Source organism: Ceratotherium simum, chromosome 20 (assembly GCF_057802395.1).
Source record: "Ceratotherium simum simum isolate JZ-2026a chromosome 20, ASM5780239v1, whole genome shotgun sequence".
In the NCBI taxonomy this organism is placed as follows: domain Eukaryota; kingdom Metazoa; phylum Chordata; class Mammalia; order Perissodactyla; family Rhinocerotidae; genus Ceratotherium; species Ceratotherium simum.
In genome coordinates this window covers 40,800,266-40,818,692 of record NC_141919.1, presented here as the reverse complement: position 1 = coordinate 40,818,692, position 18,427 = coordinate 40,800,266, and the positions used below count along the sequence as shown (strand labels likewise).

General features: G+C 42.0%; 1 protein-coding gene and 2 pseudogenes across 1 annotated transcript; all 3 read right to left on the bottom strand.

Annotated features, from left to right (window-relative positions):
- Positions 1-741: 741 nt before the first annotated feature.
- Positions 742-9,207, bottom strand: LOC101388573 (interferon omega-2-like; annotated as a pseudogene).
- A 430-nt stretch (positions 9,208-9,637) lies between these two features.
- On the bottom strand, positions 9,638-10,467 carry LOC147914428 (interferon alpha-4-like; annotated as a pseudogene).
- Positions 10,468-14,682: 4,215 nt separating this feature from the next.
- On the bottom strand, positions 14,683-15,195 carry LOC101388836 (interferon alpha-2-like). Its single transcript, XM_014786013.2, has one exon. It carries the CDS (start codon positions 15,193-15,195, stop codon positions 14,683-14,685), a length of 513 nt encoding a protein of 170 aa, XP_014641499.2.
- Between the last annotated feature and the right edge of the window lie 3,232 nt (positions 15,196-18,427).

The window sequence follows — 18,427 nt, the reverse complement described above, 5'->3', positions numbered from 1 at the left end:
TTTCTGGTGGAATATAAAAGTCAGAAAGGAAACAATCAAGAAGACGAAGTCTTGACGTATGAATGTCTACACCAAAAGAAGATGTATTTTATAATAACAGAGCAACGTAACAAAGGGGAAGATTAGGTAACCATATTACTAAATTGACATAGTAATGTGTCATAGGTGTCAGAGGCTAAAATTTCCTCTTGTGGCCTTGCTTTTTCCTCCCTTGCTGTCTTTGGGTTTCCCTAGAGACTTCTTCAATAAAGTCTGACACTTGTTGTCCCTTCAGTTGTAATCACTTGTTATTACACTAGAATGCTATTGATGTGATGTTGTTATGGGGGAGGGGACGTGTTCTAGAATGCTATGATTATGTCTCAGTCTTTTAGTGAGCCTGTGCCCCTGGGCTGCAACCTTCGCAAGTGTTTCTCACCATTGTACCACCCTATTATGTGAGACAGGAAAGTGAAAAGGGTTTGGAGTCAGGTATTTCCCCTCCCCCAGGTGGGTTAGTCTCTGATAAAATAGTTTCCCTTGAGGGCGGGCCTTTGTTATAAGTAGTTCAAAATGATTTGAGAGCATTTCATAATGATTTCTTTTTCCCTTCCTCTGCTGGAAGCACCAGGAGATTTTTCTCTGATCTTCACAGTGAGAACCTAGTGAGGCTCCTGAAGGTAAAACCCACAAATGTGTGGGGCCCCCCAAAGACTGGACATCCTGCAGTTTTTAAATCATTAGCTCATGCACATGGGCCCTTCAGTAATTCCTGAATGATAGTTGAAGTGTTCCTACCAATACTAGCTTCAGCTGTGGTTTCTGCTCCTGTGTGTCTGCTCCAGGTAAGCCACGATCTCTGCAGCCTCCTCTCTCTGCAGTTATAAGGGCAGCAGCTCGCACTGTGACCTCAATTCTCTGATGGCTCTCAGAAGAGTTGTTGTTTTTCAGTTTGCTTGGCATTTTTGTTGTTGTTGTTGATATGAGATCAAGAATGACGACTTCCAAGCTGGTTACATGTTGAATGGGAAACCAGAAGTTCCCGCAAAACATGAATACATACATAGCGTCATTATAGGTGTCTCTCAAGGAATATGCCCCAGAGATAATCCCTTAAGAACAACATTTTAACACAATTTCAAACAATTTAACTCAATACATTCTAAGACGAAAGCAGAAATAAGAGTCTTTAAAATGACTAAACATGTGGGAATGGGACAGTGTACTAGTTGAAGAGAATCGGGTTCCTTACTCTACTTTTTTTTTTTTTTTTTTAATTTTTTGTTTATTGCAGTAACATTGGTTTATAACATTGTAAAAATTTCAGGTGTACATCATTGTACTTCTATTTCTGCATGGACCACATCATGTTCACCACCAAAATACTAATTACAACCCATCACCACACACATGCACCGAATTATCCCTTTCATCCTCCTCCCTCCCCCCTCCCCTCTGGCAACCACCAATCCAATCTCTGTCCCTATGTATCCGTCCATTGTTGTCACTATCTACTACTTAATGAAGGAAATCATACGGTATTTGACCTTCTCCCTCTGACTTATTTCACTTTGCATTATACGCTCAATGTCCATCCATCTTGTCACAAATGGCTGGATTTAAATCGTTTCTTATGGCTGAGTAGTATTCCATTGTGTATATATACCACAGCTTCTTTATCCATTCGTCCCTTGATGGGCACTTAGGTTGCTTCCAAGTCTTGGCTATCGTGAATAAGGCTGCAATGAACACAGGGGTGCATGTACCTTTGCAAATTGGTGTTTTCAAGTTCTTTGGATAAATACCCAACAGTGGAATAGCTGGATCATATGGTAGTTCTATCGTTGATTTTTGAGGAATCTCCATACTGTTTTCCATAGTGGCTGCACCAGTTTGCACTCCCACCAGCAGTGTATGAGAGTTCCCTTCTCTCCACAACCTCTCCAACACATGTTGTTTCCTGTCTTGTTAATTATAGCCATTCTGACGGGCGTGAGGTGATATCTCATTGTAGTTTTGATTTGCATTTCCCTGATAATTAGTGATTTTGAACATCTTTTCATGTGTCTGTTGGCCATCTGTATATCTTCTTTGGAGAAATGTCTGTTCAGGTCTTTTGCCCATTTTTTAATTGGGTTGGTAGTTTTTGTTGTTGAGATGCATGAGTTCTTTATATATTTTGGAGATTAAGCCCTTATCAGATGTATGGTTTGCAAATATCTTCTCCCAATTGTTAGGTTGTCTTTTCGTTTTGTTGATGGTTTCCTTTGCTGTGCAGAAGCTTTTTAGTTTGATGTAGTCCCATTTGTTTATTTTTTCTATTGTTTCTCTTGCCCGGTCAGACGTGGTGTTTGAAAAGATGTTGCTAAGACCGATGTCGAAGAGCGTACTGCCTATGTTTTCTTCTAGAACTTTCACAGTTTCAGGTCTTACATTCAAGTCTTTAATCCATTTGGAGTTAATTTTTGTGTATGGTGTAAGGTAAGGATCTACTTTCATTTTTGCATATGGCTATCCAGTTTTCCCAACACCATTTGTTGAAGAGACTTTCTTTTCCCCATTGTATGTTCTTGGCTCCTTTGTCAAAGATTAGCTGTCCATAGATGTGTGGGTTTATTTCTGGGCTTTCGATTCTATTCCACTGATCTGTGTGTCTGTTTTTGTGCCAGTACCATGCTGTTTTGGTTACTATAGCTTTGTAGTATATTTTGAAGTCAGGGAGTGTGATACCTCCAGCTTTGTTCTTTTTTCTCAGGATTCCTTTAGCTATTCGGGGTCTTTTGTTGTTCCATATAAATTTTAGTATTCTTTGTTCTATTTCTGTGAAAAATGTTGTTGGAACTTTGATAGGGATTGCATTGAATCTATAGATGGCTTTAGGAAGTATGGACATCTTAACTATGTTAATTCTTCCAATCCAAGAGCACGGAATATCTTTCCATTTCTTTGTGTCTTCTTCAATTTCTTTCAGAAATGTTTTATAGTTTTCGCTGTACAGATCTTTCACCTCTTTGGTTAAGTTTATTCCTAGGTATTTTATTCTTTTTGTTGCAATTGTAAATGGGATGGTATTCTTAATTTCTCTTTCTGCTACTTCGTTGTTAGTGTACAGAAATGCAACTGATTTTTGTATGTTGATTTTGTATCCTGCAACTTTACCATATTCGTTTATTACTTCTAAAAGTTTTCTGGTGGATTCTTTAGGGTTTTCTATATATAAAATCATGTCATCTGCAAATAGTGACAGTTTCACTTCTTCCTTTCCAATTTGGATCCCTTTTATTTCTTTCTCTTGCCTGATTGCTCTGGCTAGGACTTCCAATACTATGTTAAATAGGAGTGGTGACAGTGGGCATCCTTGTCTGGTTCCTGTTCTTAGAGGGATAGCTTTCAGTTTTTCACCATTGAGGATAATATTAGCTGTGGGTTTCTCATATATGGTCTTTATTATGTTGAGGTACTTTCCTTCTATACCCATTTTATTCAGACTTTTTATCATAAATGGATGCTGGATCTTGTCAAATGCTTTCTCTGCATCTATTGAGATGATCATGTGATTTTTGTTCTTCATTTTATTAATGTGGTGTATTACGTTGATTGATTTGCGAATGTTAAACCATCCCTGCATACCTGGAATAAATCCCACTTGATCATGGTGTATAATCTTTTTAACGTATTGTTGTATGCGATTTGCTAGTATTTTGTTGAGGATTTTCGCATCGATGTTCATCAGTGATATTGGCCTGTAATTTTCTTTTTTGTGTTGTCCTTGTCTGGTTTTGGTATCAGGGTAATGTCAGCTTCAGAGAATGAGTTAGGAGCTTCCCCCCCTCCTCAATTTTTTGGAAGAGTTTGAGAAGGATAGGTATTAAGTCTTCTTTGAATGTTTGGTAGAATTCACCAGGGAAGCCGTCTGGTCCTGGACTTTTATTTTTGGGGAGGTTTTTGATTACTGTTTCGATCTCCTTACTGGTGATTGGTCTATTCAAATTCTCTACTTCTTCTTGATCCAGTTTTGGAAGGTTGTATGATTCTAAGAATTTATCCATTTCTTCCAGATTGTCAAATTGGTTGGCATATAGTTTTTCATAGTATTCTCTTATAATCTTTTGTATTTCTGAGGTGTCTGTTGTAACCTCTCCTCTTTCATTTCTGATTTTACTTATTTGTGCCTTCTCTCTTTTTTCTTGGTGAGTCTAGCTAAAGGTTTGTCTATTTTGTTGATCTTTTCAAAGAACCAGCTCTTGGTTTTATTAATTTTTTCTATTGTTTTTTTGGTCTCCATTTCATTTATTTCTGCTCTGATTTTTATTATTTCCCTTCTTCTACTGATTTTGGGCTTTGTTTGTTCTTCTTTTTCCAGTTCCTTTAGGTGCATTGTTAGATTGTTTATTTGAGATTTTTCTTGTTTGTTGAGATAGGCCTGTATCGCTATAAACTTCCCTCTTAGAACCGCTTTTGCTGTATCCCATAAATTCTGGCATGTCGTATTTTCATTTTCATTTGTCTCCAGGTATTTTTTGATTTCTTCTTTGATTTCTTCGTTAACCCAGTCGTTGTTCAGAAGCATTTTGTTTAATCTCCACGTATTTGTGGCTTTTCTGATTTTCTTCCTATAGTTGATTTCTAGTTTCATACCGTTGTGGTCAGAAAAGATGCTTGGTATTATTTCAATCTTCTTAAATTTATGGAGACTTGTTTTGTGGCTTAATATGTGATCAATCCTGGAGAATGTTCCATGTGCATTTGAAAAGAACGTGTATTCTTCGGTTTTTGGATGGAATGCTCTGTATATATCTACTAGGTCCATCTGTTGTAGTGTGTCGTTTAAGGCCAATGTTTCCTTATTGATCTTCTGTTTGGATGATCTATCCATTGGTGTAAGTGGAGTGTTAAAGTCCCCTACTATTATTGTGTTACTGTCTATTTCTGTTTTTATGTCTGTTAATAATTGCTTTATATATTTAGGTGCACCTACATTGGGTGCGTAGATATTTACAAGTGTTATATCTTCTTGTTGGATTGTTCCCTTGATCATTATGTAATGCCCTTCTTTGTCTCTTTTTACAGTTTTTGTTTTAAAGTCTATTTTGTCTGATATGAGTACTGCTACCCCAGCTTTCTTTTCATTGCCATTTGCGTGGAGTATCTTTTTCCATCTCTTCACTTTCAGTTTGTGAGTGTCTTTAGGTCTGAAGTGTGTCTCTTGTATGCAGCATATATATGGGTCTTGTTTTTTTATCCAGTCAGCCACCCTATGCCTTTTAATTGGAGCATTTAGTCCATTGACGTTTAAAGTAGCTATTGATAAGTATGTACTTACTGCCATTTTTTAACTTTATTTATTTATTTTTTTCCCTCAGTGTTTTAGTAGTCCTTCTCTGTTCCTTACTTCTTCTATACAGAATTGATGGTCACTTTAGTTTGACCTCTGTATGAAAGCTGTACTCTTTAACTACCCTCCTCCCTCCTTTTATGTTTTTGATATCATATCTAACCTCTTTTTTGTGCATTTGTATCCATTACGTTCTAATCGTGGAAATAGATAATTTTTCCTATTTGTGGTCTTCTCTTTTCCCCTTAAATCAGTCCCTTTAACATTTCTTGTAACACTGGTTTCTTGGTGACAAACTCCTTTAATTTTTGCTTATCTGGGAAAATTTTGATCTCTCCTTCCATTTTGAACGATAACCTTGCTGGGTAGAGTATTCTTGGCTGTAAGTTTTTTCCTTTTAGCACTTTAAATATATCGTGCCATTCTCTTCTAGCCTGTAAGGTTTCTGCTGAGAAGTCAGCTGATAGCCTTATGGGGTTTCCCTTGTATGTAACTTGACATTCTCTTGCGGCTTTTAGGATTCTCTCTTTATCTTTAATTCTGGACATTTTGATTATGATGTGTCTTGGTGTGGGCCTCTTTGGGTTTATCTTGTTTGGGGCTCTCTGTGCCTCCTGTACCTGGATGCCTGTTTCCTTCCTTAGGTTAGGGAAGTTTTCATCTATTATTTCTTGAAATAGATTCTCTGCCCCCTGGTCTCGCTCTTCTCCTTCCGGGACACCTATAACACGGATGTTAGTGCGCTTGATGTTGTCCCAGAGGTCCCTTAGACTGTCCTCACTCTTTTTAATTCTTTTCTCTTTTACCTGTTCACCTTGGGTAATTTCTTCTAGTCTTTCTTCCAGCTCACAGATCCGTTCTTCTGTATCCTCTACTCTGCTTTTGAGTCCCTCTAATGAATTTTTCATTTCCAGTATTGTATTCTTCATTTCTGATTGGTTCTTTTTATATCTTCCATTTCTTTGTTGACATTCTCACTGAGTTCATCTATTCTTCTCCCCAGATCAGTGAGCATCCTTAACACTCTTAGTTTGAACTCTCTGTCGGGTAGGTTGCTCATTTCTGTTTCACTTAGTTCCTTTTCTGGGGTTTTGTCCTGTTCCCTTACTTGGAATGTATTCTTTTGCCTCCTCATTTTGCCTCTTTCCCTGTGCTTGTGTCTACGTATTAGGTAGGTCAGCTACGTCTCCTGCTCTTGGATAGGTGACCTTATGTAAGTGATGCCTTAGGATGCTTCCAGTGTGCTTCCCTCAGTTCTCAATGTTCCAGGGTGGCCCCTATGTGGGCTACGTGTGTCCTTCTATTGTGGCCTATTAGCTCTCCCTATAGGCGCCCAGGGAGGCTGAGTTATGCTCCTGGCCAGCTGTTGTAATGCTCAGCTGCTTGTAGTTGTTGTGGGCCCTTCAGTCTCTTTATCAGGTGTGGGGAGCCCCAGTACAGTTGGCTGTAAGTTCTAATACCACATTTGTGTTGCAGTATTTCTTTTAAGTGAGTAGGCCCCCAGTGTGGCAGGTTGTTAGGCTCAGGGCCTTACAATTGCTGTAAACCTCTAGCCTATTAGGTCTCTTGTCAGCTCTCTGGGGATTGCAGCTGGGTGGGGCTGCCCTCAGGCACAGGAGCACCCAATTGTTTCAGGCTTTGGAAGGTGGGGCAAACCTCCTATGTGGGTCTTTGAGAAGCACAAGTCTTCTGCAGCTGACAAGCCCTGTTGCCCACAGGTCCACACACACAGTCAACACAGTCCTGCCCCGTGTGAGTGCCCCGACCTCCCCCAGCGGACCCAGTCTCTCCACGGCGGGAGCCCCACACACTGCGCCACCACCCCACACTCTCCACCCGCTCCTTGTGCACACCCTGCCCCGCTCAAGTCAGCTCAGTTGCCAGGCTGCAGAGAATCCAGTCACCAATCTATGCAGGCCCACACGTTGCCTGAGGGCTTGTTGTTGGGTGGGGCCAGTCTCTAGGGTGGGCTGCCTGCCCTGGCTGAGCTGGATTAAATTGGTGCTCTAGCGGGTGGAGCAGACCCTGGGCTAGCAGGTCTCAGGGAGAACTCCAATGGCGTCTGTGTCAGCAGGCTCACACCAGGCCACAACAATGGCCGCCGCCAATGTCCCAGTCCCTGGAGAGGTCTCACCCCTCACCATGATGCACTCAGGGCCTATTAGGTGAGTCTCTTGTCACCGAAGCAGTGTGCACCTTTCTTTCTGGTGATTTTAGGATGCTTTCTGGAACGGGTGAGTTTCTGCACGGGCCCTTTAAGAGCCAGTTTTAGTTTCTTTGTGAACCGGGTTTGCTGGGGGTGCTACCCAATGCTTTAGTAGCAGGCAAAGTCAGATATTATGCCGCTGGTGTCGATTGTGCTGGGTCCACAAAATGCCCCCAGCGGGGGCGCTCCCCGGCTCAGGGCCCCGCGCCTCCAGGGAGGCTGCGTACCTGTGAGCTGCTCCCGGCGGCCGTGACGCTGGCGGCTTGTGAAGGCGGCGTTTTTCCTCTCCAGAACGGAGTCTCTGCCTCTTCCACCTCAGTTAGGATTGTCCGTTGTTGCAGGAGTTCCTCTTATCCAGTTTTCAGTTCTGTCTCAGGGGTAATTTTTCCACGAGTAGTTGTAAATTGGCTGTGTCCACGGGAGGAGGTGAGCTCAGAGTCTGCCTACGCCGCCATCTTGACTCCGCCTGATCCCTTACTCTACTTCTTAATCTTTCTTGCAAATTTGAATATGAAGAGAATGATCACGTGATTTCTAGTTTGACAGCTTCCCAGGCATAGTCACACTATTGGTTCTCTTTCAGATTGAGATAGATTGCCTGGAAGTACCTCTTCTCTAGTGTAAGGTTCTTGCTTCCCAGAGGAGTGTCTTCAGTTTTACCCATTTTCTGTGCCAAACAAGTGTCCAGGTCTTCCAGCTGCTGATGGAGTCCGGTGCAGAGGTTGTCCAGGAGGGTCGTGTTCCAGGCAGCAGAGGAGCGCTCTGTGTGGATGAGGTCGAAGATCTGCTGGAGCATCTCATGGAGGACAGAGAAGGCCTGGGCCTTCTAGAACTGGCTGCCCTATACCATCTCCCAGAGATGTCCTTCAGACAGGAGAACAGAGAGATCCTGCTCATTTGTCTCAGAACCATCAGGTCTTCCTGTGAAGCAGGACATGGATCTGAGGTAGGTCAGCCCACAGATCAGTTGGTGATGCAGCTAACCATCAGGAGGGCCATCAGAGGGTGGGCATTGGGGCCCTTGGGGCTGCTGGTGGCCTGGATGAGATGTGTGTCTGTGTGAGTCTTGACCCCGAGTTTCTCTGAAATCCTGTCTATACATGCCTCTCAAATATAAAACATAGTAATTTTCATTTTCTGAATGTTCTTCTACACTTTTTATGTTTTTTTTTTTTTTGCTTTCCTTATGTATGCTCCAAATAGATTAGAATAGATTAGAAGATATCAACCATTTAAATTATTCTTTTCGTTTGATTTAAGTTTAATTTGCCAAAAAAACTTCAGATGTTTCAAGGTAAATGGATTCAAAGCTTTCAGATGATGAAAGTCTTTTTGTTAAAATTAAACTTGTGTTAATAGTGTTCTTCTTCTTGCTAAGAATAAAATTTCATCTCTGCTCCTGGGCTCTGTTTTCCCCTCTTTATTTTGACAGCCAAGCTGCCTCATCTCTCTGCATTTGTCCTCTTAAAAAAGGATTTATTAGACCTATTCAACAAATAACCCCTTAGGAGAAAGGTCTATATCCTGTTCACAATATTCTCATTACCCAGGGTTCATATTAATTACTCAAGACATAATTATTAATGAATAATATTCTCAGATTTTGTGTACAAAGGAAGACTTAGAGGAAGGCTATTTTTACTTCTAACTTGAAAAATATTATTAGTAAGTGAATTGTACCATGCATTCTTTAATCAGGTTACAATCAGACTTAGTGTTTCTTTTTAAAATAAAAACAAATACAAGAAATTTTCTATAGAAACAATTTAATGAGCAAAGAAAATAATAAATTCACTAAATATAAAGAATAGATTTTTTCTCTTAACCACAATGTAAAGGTGCACATAATATTATATGAATAAAATTAATTGAAATCTTATAAGTAAATATAAAGGTGCACATAATATTATATGAATAAAATTAATTGAAATCTTATAAATAAAGAAATAGATAGATAGGTAGATAAGTAAATATTGAGGTAGATAGATCAGCATGGTCATCTGTAAGTGACTAGTGCCTGTAGAGTGGAATATGATGTTTAATACTCCTGAAAACATTTGACAAATTGATTCGATTCAGGTCATGATTACAGCATAAATGAGAGTCGTTGACATGGCAGAACACGTGGAAGTGTGATATTATTAGTCAGTGAGAATCATTTCCATGTTGAACCAGGTGTCATTCCTCATTCCTCAATCTTTCTTGCAAGTTTGTTGATGAAGAGAAGGATCTGGTGATTTCTGCTCTGACAATCTCCCAGGCACAAGGGCTGTATTTCTTCTCTTGCAGATACAGAGTGATTCTCTGGAAGTATCTCCTCACAGCCAGCATGGAGTCTTCATTCATCAGGGGGAGTCTCTTCCACTCCCACCTCCTGGGTCAGACAGGCTTCCAGGTCGGTCAGCTGCTGATCAAGTCCAGTGTAGAATTTGTCCGGGAGGGTCTCATCCCAGGCAGAAGATGAGCCCTCTGTGCTGAAGAGGTGGGAGGTCTGCTGGATCATCTCATGGACCACAGAGACGGCTTGAGCCTTCTGGAACTGGTTGCCATCAAACACCTCCTGGGGAAATCCAAAGTCATTTCTGTCCTTCAGGCAGGAGAAGGCGGGGATTCTCCTCATTTGTTCCAGGAGCATCAAGACCCTCGTGTTGCCCAGGCTGTGGGTGTGAGGCAGCTCACATCCCAGAGAGCAGATGGAGTGGCAGCTGAGCACCACCAGGGCCGTCAGGAAGGAAAAGGGTAGGGCCGTTGGGGATCTTGTGGATGCTGCTGGCCTGGCTGAGGGGGTGACCTGTGACCCTTGGTCTCTGGGTTCTCTGAAGACCTTTGTTTGTGCATGTGTCTCAAATAGGGCACGTGCCAGTTTCCATTTTCTGAATGTTACCCTTACTTTCTGCTTCTGTTTTTGCTTTTCATTTTGCCCTCTCCAAATGGGTGAGAGGAGCATTTCTCAAACATTTTTTTTCCCATTATTGCCTCCCCTTCCCCTGCCCCTAGAGCCTTTTTAGATATTTTTTCCTAATTGGACCTGATGACATTTTGATAACCCAGATATACTATATATCTATTTATGTACCCTATTTATATCTCTACTTTACATATAGAAAAAGCAAGTGCAAAATTTACTCTTTATTCAGTGCAGGATTAAGAATGACTAAAAATTTTAAGCTCCAAGTTAAATTTAAAAGCTATTGACATTTATTTTTACTTTATATCTAAGTTTGCAAAGTGACTTTTAATGTAATGTATTACTTAAATAAATAGTAATGTAGCCAATTACATACTCAAATAAATTTTATGTAAATACTTTATAATAATACCAATGTATAGATATACTTAAAACTCTATGAAAACTGCTAAAAACCATTGAAAAAATAAATTACTTTCTCAGCATGTATTTAAGTAAACTTTTAACTTTGTTTCAATCAGAAAATAATTTTTAACTTCACTAGTCGCTAGATATTTATCTAGATATTGTCAACATTTTTTTAGTGCTTGGCGTAATTATTCATCTGTTGAATAACTTTAGTAGAATTAAATCATAAAATACAAAGTACTTGCATTTAATTCTCAAGGCCCACGTCACTCTGAGGCTCAGACATAAGCAGCATCCACAGGACAGTCAATGGCAGCTCAGAAGTAAGAAGGCCGCCTCTCACAATATGGCTTTGAGAGCAAGCAGATGATGGAGAGAAAGTTCTCCAATGAGCCATCAAGTCACCATAGATTTGTAGCACTGATTTTGCATACAGTTTACATTTCATGCACTCCATGTCAGTGCTTCCAGTCTGATACACAAAGAAAACCCAAAGAGGAAAATGAGTGCTAAGGAATAAGATATTTTTGGACAGGGCTGAGCTTTGGAGCACCACAAGGCATTGTAATGTCTAAGATATGTTCACATCCTTAAGAACTAATTTTTGTACCTTTGGGAGCAATGTCATCCAGAGTGACAATACACGATTTAGACAACATTATCAATTTAAATCTTTCTTTGTATTTTTGCATTAAATTTCACCAATCCTATAAGACTTGCAGAGGTTCCAATCCAAGTCTATTCTTTTCAAACAAAAGTAAACCATCTTCATAATAAATTCAGAACTGGATGAATATTATTATCATGTAAAGAATTAACTTTTAGCTCCGATCCTGAACTCTTTTTATCTTGCATAAGAAGTTATGTTCCTTGGCCCTCTCCATTCCTGCTCTTGAAATGGTAGGGGTGAGACTGTCTTTGGCAAATCAATTCCTTAGTAACTGGACTCTGTCTTATTCACTGTATTATCCTTGGCACCAGGCCCAGTGCAATCACTAAATAAAGAATTTTTACTAAAGAAGCTTCTCAGATTTTCTGTTCCTCCTGGAGGGTGTTCCTGAATGACCAAGCTATTTTGCTTCATCACGGCCACATTGGCTAGGATTATAGTCGACATGGCTGATTAGACACTCTACCCTTACTGATGGCAATAATGCCGCTGAGTTTATTGCTAGAACCACTAGGATTCTATTTCCTCTAAGGTGCATGTGGCTCTGGGGATTCAAGTTGCAAGAGCAGCATGATTTTCAGCCTTGGCCTAGTGCTCACACGTGTGACCTCGTCTCTAATTTGCCATCTGCTTTGTGAGAATAGGAAATAACCAGCCTGGTGTCATCCACAGAGCCACATATCTAACGTCACCCTCTCCCTGACTGACACAGCTCACAGCAGCCACACAATTGACCACGTTACGTTTTGGCGGCTCTTTACTGAAGTGGCAGTTGCCTATCTTCACCCTGAGAACCTCTGGAGTCTCCTCGCAAAGAATGATGAATGGTCATCTGCCTCCTGTTATCTCCTCCCATTCCCATGGGATAGTGGACCCCATTTCAGTTTGATTTCCAAAATTTGGCATGTAATGTTTAGAATATTACTTCAAGTAAATCTGGAAGTAAACTTGTGGAAAATCAAGAGTCCAGATTCTGAGAACTTGGTCTGTTGTTTTTGCCTGCTAACCTGCTCGTTCTGCTTTATGTAGGAAGCATGGCTACATCTCTCTTCCAGGTGCCAGACACGTAGGCTTTAATGCCCTGCTATGGTGGGAATATTGTGTGATGATACTGTGTCCCCACAAAAATCACTGAAAAATTCTAAACTCAAGGTGATGGTATTATGTGGTGGGGCCTTTGGGAGGTGATTGGGGGGGAGGGTGGAGCCCTCCTGAAGGGAATTAGTGTTGCAATAGAACAGGCCTGCGATAGATCCTTTGCTCTTCTGCTGTATGAGGATAGAAGAAGTCGGGAGTGTGGGACCTGGAAGTGGGCTCTGACCATGACTCGACCATGTTGAGACTCTGATTTTGGATTTTGAGACTCTAGAACTGTGACCTAAAAATTTGAGCTCTTTATAACCTACCTACTCGATGCTAATTTGTTAAAGCAGCCCGAATGGACTAAAAACTGACCTGACCTATTTTCTCCTTAGACTACCCCCCCAGGAGTCTGTAAAATACCTGTGGGTGGAGAAATCATCTTACCCAACCTTGTTTCCTAGGCATCTATTCTAGTCCTAACCATCTCAGGAGCTCAATCAATGTGCATGAGCAGAATAATCATGGTAATAATAGGAGAAAGAAAAACACCAATATATACTAGATAGCTATGATTTGAGAGGACAATAGATCTAAAGACACTGTGTCAATTCTTCATAATTCTACAAGAGAAGTAGAATTTAATATTGTGTAGTGTACTTTAAAAAAACCATTTGCAGGGATATTTTCTTCAAGTTTGCATTTTCAATATTTCGAATATCAGGATGGGATGGGAATCCTGGGCCTGGTCATGAATGGAAAACTCACTCTCCACTTTTATTCCAGTATCCTGAATACCTGCAAGGGGCTACCTGGTAATACTTTCCTGGGCTCCCTCAGGTAATAAGGAAACAACTTGTGTTGTCTCCACACTCGTGGCTGTTTTTCAACTTTAGCCCACCTTTGGGAGTCAACTTGAATGCTTCTTTCAAAGGGTCAATGATACTGTGAAGTTGAACAAGTGACATCCACGTCATCTCCCCAGGTTTCAATGGTGGAATCAGATTTTGGGTCATTTTTCTATTTTTACATAAAGTCTTTGCAGAAAACATATTTATTATTCTTTTCCCCTCAAAAAGCATCAGTCTAAAGAGTGCAATGATGGAGAGTGGCCTTCTTCACTAAACTTGTCTCCTCTTCCATCAGTCACCCGATTGGAGTCTATTTCCCAACTTCTCTGCACTTAGAAGTCCCATGAGAAGAAATTCAGGCCAACTAATGTGAGCAGAAGTGATATTGCGCTGTACGGGCCTGGCCCTTGAAAACATCCCATGTGATCCACCTTCCTTTTTCTCTTTACAACCGAGCGGAATAGACTCAATTACCACAGACAGATTGGGAGTCACACGTTGAACATGCCTAAGCCACAAAATAGAGGGTACCATGTCCCTGAATCACTGTTTGGAGAAGAGTCAACAAGAAGATTCAACTGGGCCAGCCCTGGTGGCCTAGTGGTTAAGTTTGGCATGCCCTGCTTTGGTGGCTTGGGTTGGGTTCCTGGGCATGGACCTACACCACGCGCCTATTAGTGGCCGTGCTGTGGAGGTGGCTCACGTATAAAAAGAGGAAGATTGGCTGGCAGCGGATGTTAGCTCAGGGTGAATCTGCCTCAGCAAAAAGAAAAAACAAAAAAGAAAAGAAGATTTATCTAATCAGAAGTGCCTGCATTGTGCTCTTACGTGAAGGAAAGATAAATTTCTGTTATGATCAAATTACACTTTTCTGTTTGTCCATTACAGCAGCGAGCATTAACGTAACTGACAAGTATCTTTAACCATATACTATCCTGAAGAATCTTTCCATAAGAAAATGAACTTCACCCTTTGGGAACAGCAAATACCCTCCAGACCCTAAATAAATTTCAAAAAGTGGTCACAAAATTGTTTATTTAAGAAAATAGACCATAGAAATTTTTGTGACTTCATAATGCACAATACATTTTTTAAATATTCTCATGATTTTCGTTTCAGGTATTTTTCAGCTGGTGCAGAAATATGAGTCGAGATTGCTTTGGTGGGGCTTAGCAAACAATAATGTAGTTGATTAGGGAGTCACGAGTCTAACTTCTTTATTTGCTGACTTTTCTTTGAAGATTGTTACATGAGGGAAAGGCACTTTTGCATTTCCACTCTGACAATCTCCCAGGCACAGGGGCCAAAATTCTTTTCCTTCAGATAGCGATGGATTCCTTGAAAGTACTCCCGGACAACAATTCCCAAATAGGGACAAGCCAGATTTTCTTCTTCCATCTGCTCCAGCTGTTCCAGGCTGTAATCAAGTCTAGAGAGTAGCTGGTTGAGGAGAGCGTTGTTCCAAGCAGCACGGCTATGCTCTGTGCTGAAAAGGTTGAAGATCTGCTGGAGCATCTCCTGGTGGAAACAGATTCCCTGTGTCCTCTCAATATGGGTGATAGTCTCTGTTTCCCCAGGAAATCTGAAGTCGGTTCTGTCATTCAGGCATGACTGAGAGGGGATACTTGCCAGCTGCGTCAACAGCATGAGGATTTCCGTTTTTCCTAGGCTACCGGTCCAAGGCGAGTCCCCGCCAAGAGAGCAGGCCGGGATGGAGCAGAGCATCACTCCTGCCACTAGCCAGTGGATCTGGGCCATGGAGAACTCCGGTGATTCACCAGTCTGCCAACAGGGGGCGCGCGGGCTCCGCTGAACAATGAGCGCAGTTTCCTTCGCGGGCTGCCCGGAACGCGGGATTCTCTAGGCGGCCGCCAGAGGGCGCGCAGGGGCCTTCCTGACGCTCGCGATTCAGACGCGCAGACGTGGGAGTTTTGCTTTCAGTCGTTCCAGCCGCTAGAGGGAGACGCAGTCGGGGCGGGGGGGACCAGCTTTGCGTTGCTTTAATAGTGAAGGAGAAACCTCCCTTCCCGCGGCCCTGACTGCTGAGGAGGGAGCGTGGCCACGGCCTCGCCGGGGACGTGTCTCTCAGGGGGCGAGCACAGAAGCCGGCGTTTTCTGCGCTTTCGCCTGAGTTTTGCGCTTTCCTTTCGCACAGACAGTTCAGCGGGGCCATTGTTACAGCGAATCCGTTTCCCGAGGATCTGAGGCCGGAATCCGAGCGGGTTGAGTCGTGTTTACAGGTTCGGGAGAGTGTGAGGGCGAGACGCGGCGGCAGATGCAGAGACGGGGGGCCGGGGCCGTGGGCCGCGGCGGGTGCCCCCCACGTGCTCGGTGACTCTCCTGGTGACTTGTCAGCGCGACAGCGGGAACGTGGTGGAGGACAGTATTGAGAAACTGAAAAGTGGGGATAGGGAAAGTGCATTCTATTAAACATTTTTGCGATTAAAATATTTTAATATTAAATATAAGTATCAAACAAAATTTTAAAATATTTTTAGCGCTGAAACAGCATTTCATTAAACTTTAACTTCATTTAAACTATATTTCATTGATACCTAAAGAAGAATTTAATATAATAATACTTTCCTAGGTTGAATGGAAGTAAACTCGATAATATTTTCAAGATTACTTCTTTACTTGTTTTCAGTTGAGAGGATTGCCAATTTCTCGGGGCACCCTGACAATCGTAAATAATTTTTTTTTCACTTCACGTTGCTGAAAGGACTGTCACAGGTCCCCACCTTGACTGTATTGTTGGAGAAAAATTAGTGTTGTGTACAAGCCGCTGAGGACATTCAGCAGGTCAGGGCTTTGAATTTGCTTTGGTAAGGATTTTACAGACTGAGTGGAATTTGCCTACATTTCGTTGACACGGTGCCCCCTTCCTTCGTGAGACTCGCAGGGCCTTGCAGGGCAGGGTCATTTCTTGTCTTTATTTAAAATTTTGATATTTTGTTCATCACGGATATTTTGGCATTAATTTTCACTTTTTAATATTGGATTAAAATAGTATTTATCTTGATGACTTAGATTTGGTGCCTCCTCAACTTCCGTGCTTGAGGGAAGTACTTGCTCACTTGACCTTGATGCTAACCGGGGAAGTGGCTTTTGATTTAGCGTTGTGATCTTCCCCGGCTGAAAATCGAAGGGTGTCCTATTTCTCCTCACCCTCTCCCCCATATTTTTTTTAACCATTTCCCTGGTCTCTGTAACTTTTTTTCTTTTTTACCTGTGCCATTAAAAATATCATCAGAGAAGGTCTGAAACTGAGGAGCAGGAAAGGGACTATTTATCTCATTTGTGCTGTTCACAGAACAGCCATTTTTGGTTAGACAACTTTCCTCCAGGCGGATTCTCTGCAAAGAGCTTCAGATGTGCTCTAAGATTTCTCTCCTGCAAGTGCCGGGCCCTGATCTAAGGGAGGAACTTGGGCTTTGCTCCGCCACAGTCCTGCAGACAGTCCCGTCTCCTAGAGTTTATTTGAGGGACCTCCATATACAGAGCCCTGAGAGTCTAAAGGGAGCTGCAATCAAACCTTCTCTGACTTGGCTGAACGTGGACTTTGCAGATTATCATATGTGGTATTAATACTGGTAAATAAATGAAAAGCAATAGGATATATTGGAGTGTAAGAGGAAGCCATTTGGTGTAAAACTAATTCAGCCTGTTTTTCCAAAAGGTCCTGATGTGGCCTGTGGAGGCTGCACTGTACATCTGCTTTAAACATTTACTCTGCCCCAAAGACAAGAATGATGCCCCTAAAGACAGGGAGGTAGCTTCCCCCATATTGGCATTTCCTTTAGGATAAGCATCTCTCCCTAAAGACTAAGGCTTAATTACCGGCCTGCTGTGCTCACCTGGTGACCACCGACCTGCTGTGTCAGCTGAGCATCTCGTGACAGTAGTAAAAGATATTCCTGTCATATGTGATGTATGCTGTTTGTTCCAAGATGGTATGTGATATGTAAGCACTCTGTACACCCCACTTCTTGGGTGCCCTTCCTTCCTTCCTTCTTTGGGGTAGGAAGGCCCGGGGCTATAGTCCTCCAACGTGGCTCCTAATAAACTCACCCCAGTTTTGATTTATAGATTGATTATGGATTATTAGCATCGACATTTCTAAAGGCAGCTCTCATTCACTATGTTCAGATCCTCAGTCTGTAATTTGCAAACTGTATTTAATCTTTACAGTTTCCTGTGTGACCACTACTAACGTTGTGTCAGTTTTTAGAAGAGGACGTGAAATTCTGGTGTCATCGAAATTCAGGATCCACGGATTTTGTCAGAAAGTGGAGCCTTTTCAGAGGGTGCTGCCTCCCGGTCCCTCCTCTTCACCAGCTCTGAGGACTTTCTCCTGCCTTTAGTGTCTGTCTGCCCTGCTCCCGGGAGGGCACTCAGCATCCCTGTCTTCCTTTCCCTGAATCCACGTTGCCAAACACATGTCTGTCAGCTGTGTGCAGTCGGCATATTTCTGGTGACAGAATGAAGAGAACTGCATGAATTAACCCCTGTGTTCCAGTTGTATGCCACTGTTATCTGTAGACTATGTCAGAACACATGAGCTATGGCTCCTGTGAAGAAATGTGGAAGAATTCAAATCAAACATATTAGCTCCTCCAAAGGGAAACACAGAGGGGTGAGGCCACTTGTATTTTGGTGCAAGTTAAGAAGTGTAAACATGGCGTCCAGGATCAAACCTCCAAGTCCTCTTCTTATTCGAATTAAAAAGGAGAGCTAGGGGCTGGCCTCGTGGCCTAGTGGATAAGTTCGGCATACTCTGGCGGCCCTGGTTCAGTTCCCGGGCGCAGAACTACATCACTCGTCAGTGGCCATGCTGTGGTGGCGACCCACATACAAAATAGAGGAAGATAGCCACGGATGTTAGCTCAGGGTGAATCTTCCTCAGCAAAAGAACAAAAAAAAAAAAAAGAAAGAAAAAAAGAGTGAGTGAGCTAGATTGAGATTCTGGTTTTAATTGCAACATTGGGTC

Excerpts from the sequence above, each read along its gene's own strand:
- LOC101388836 (XM_014786013.2), bottom strand. The coding sequence starts at position 15,195 with ATGGCCCAGATCCACTGGCTAGTGGCAGGAGTGATGCTCTGCTCCATC.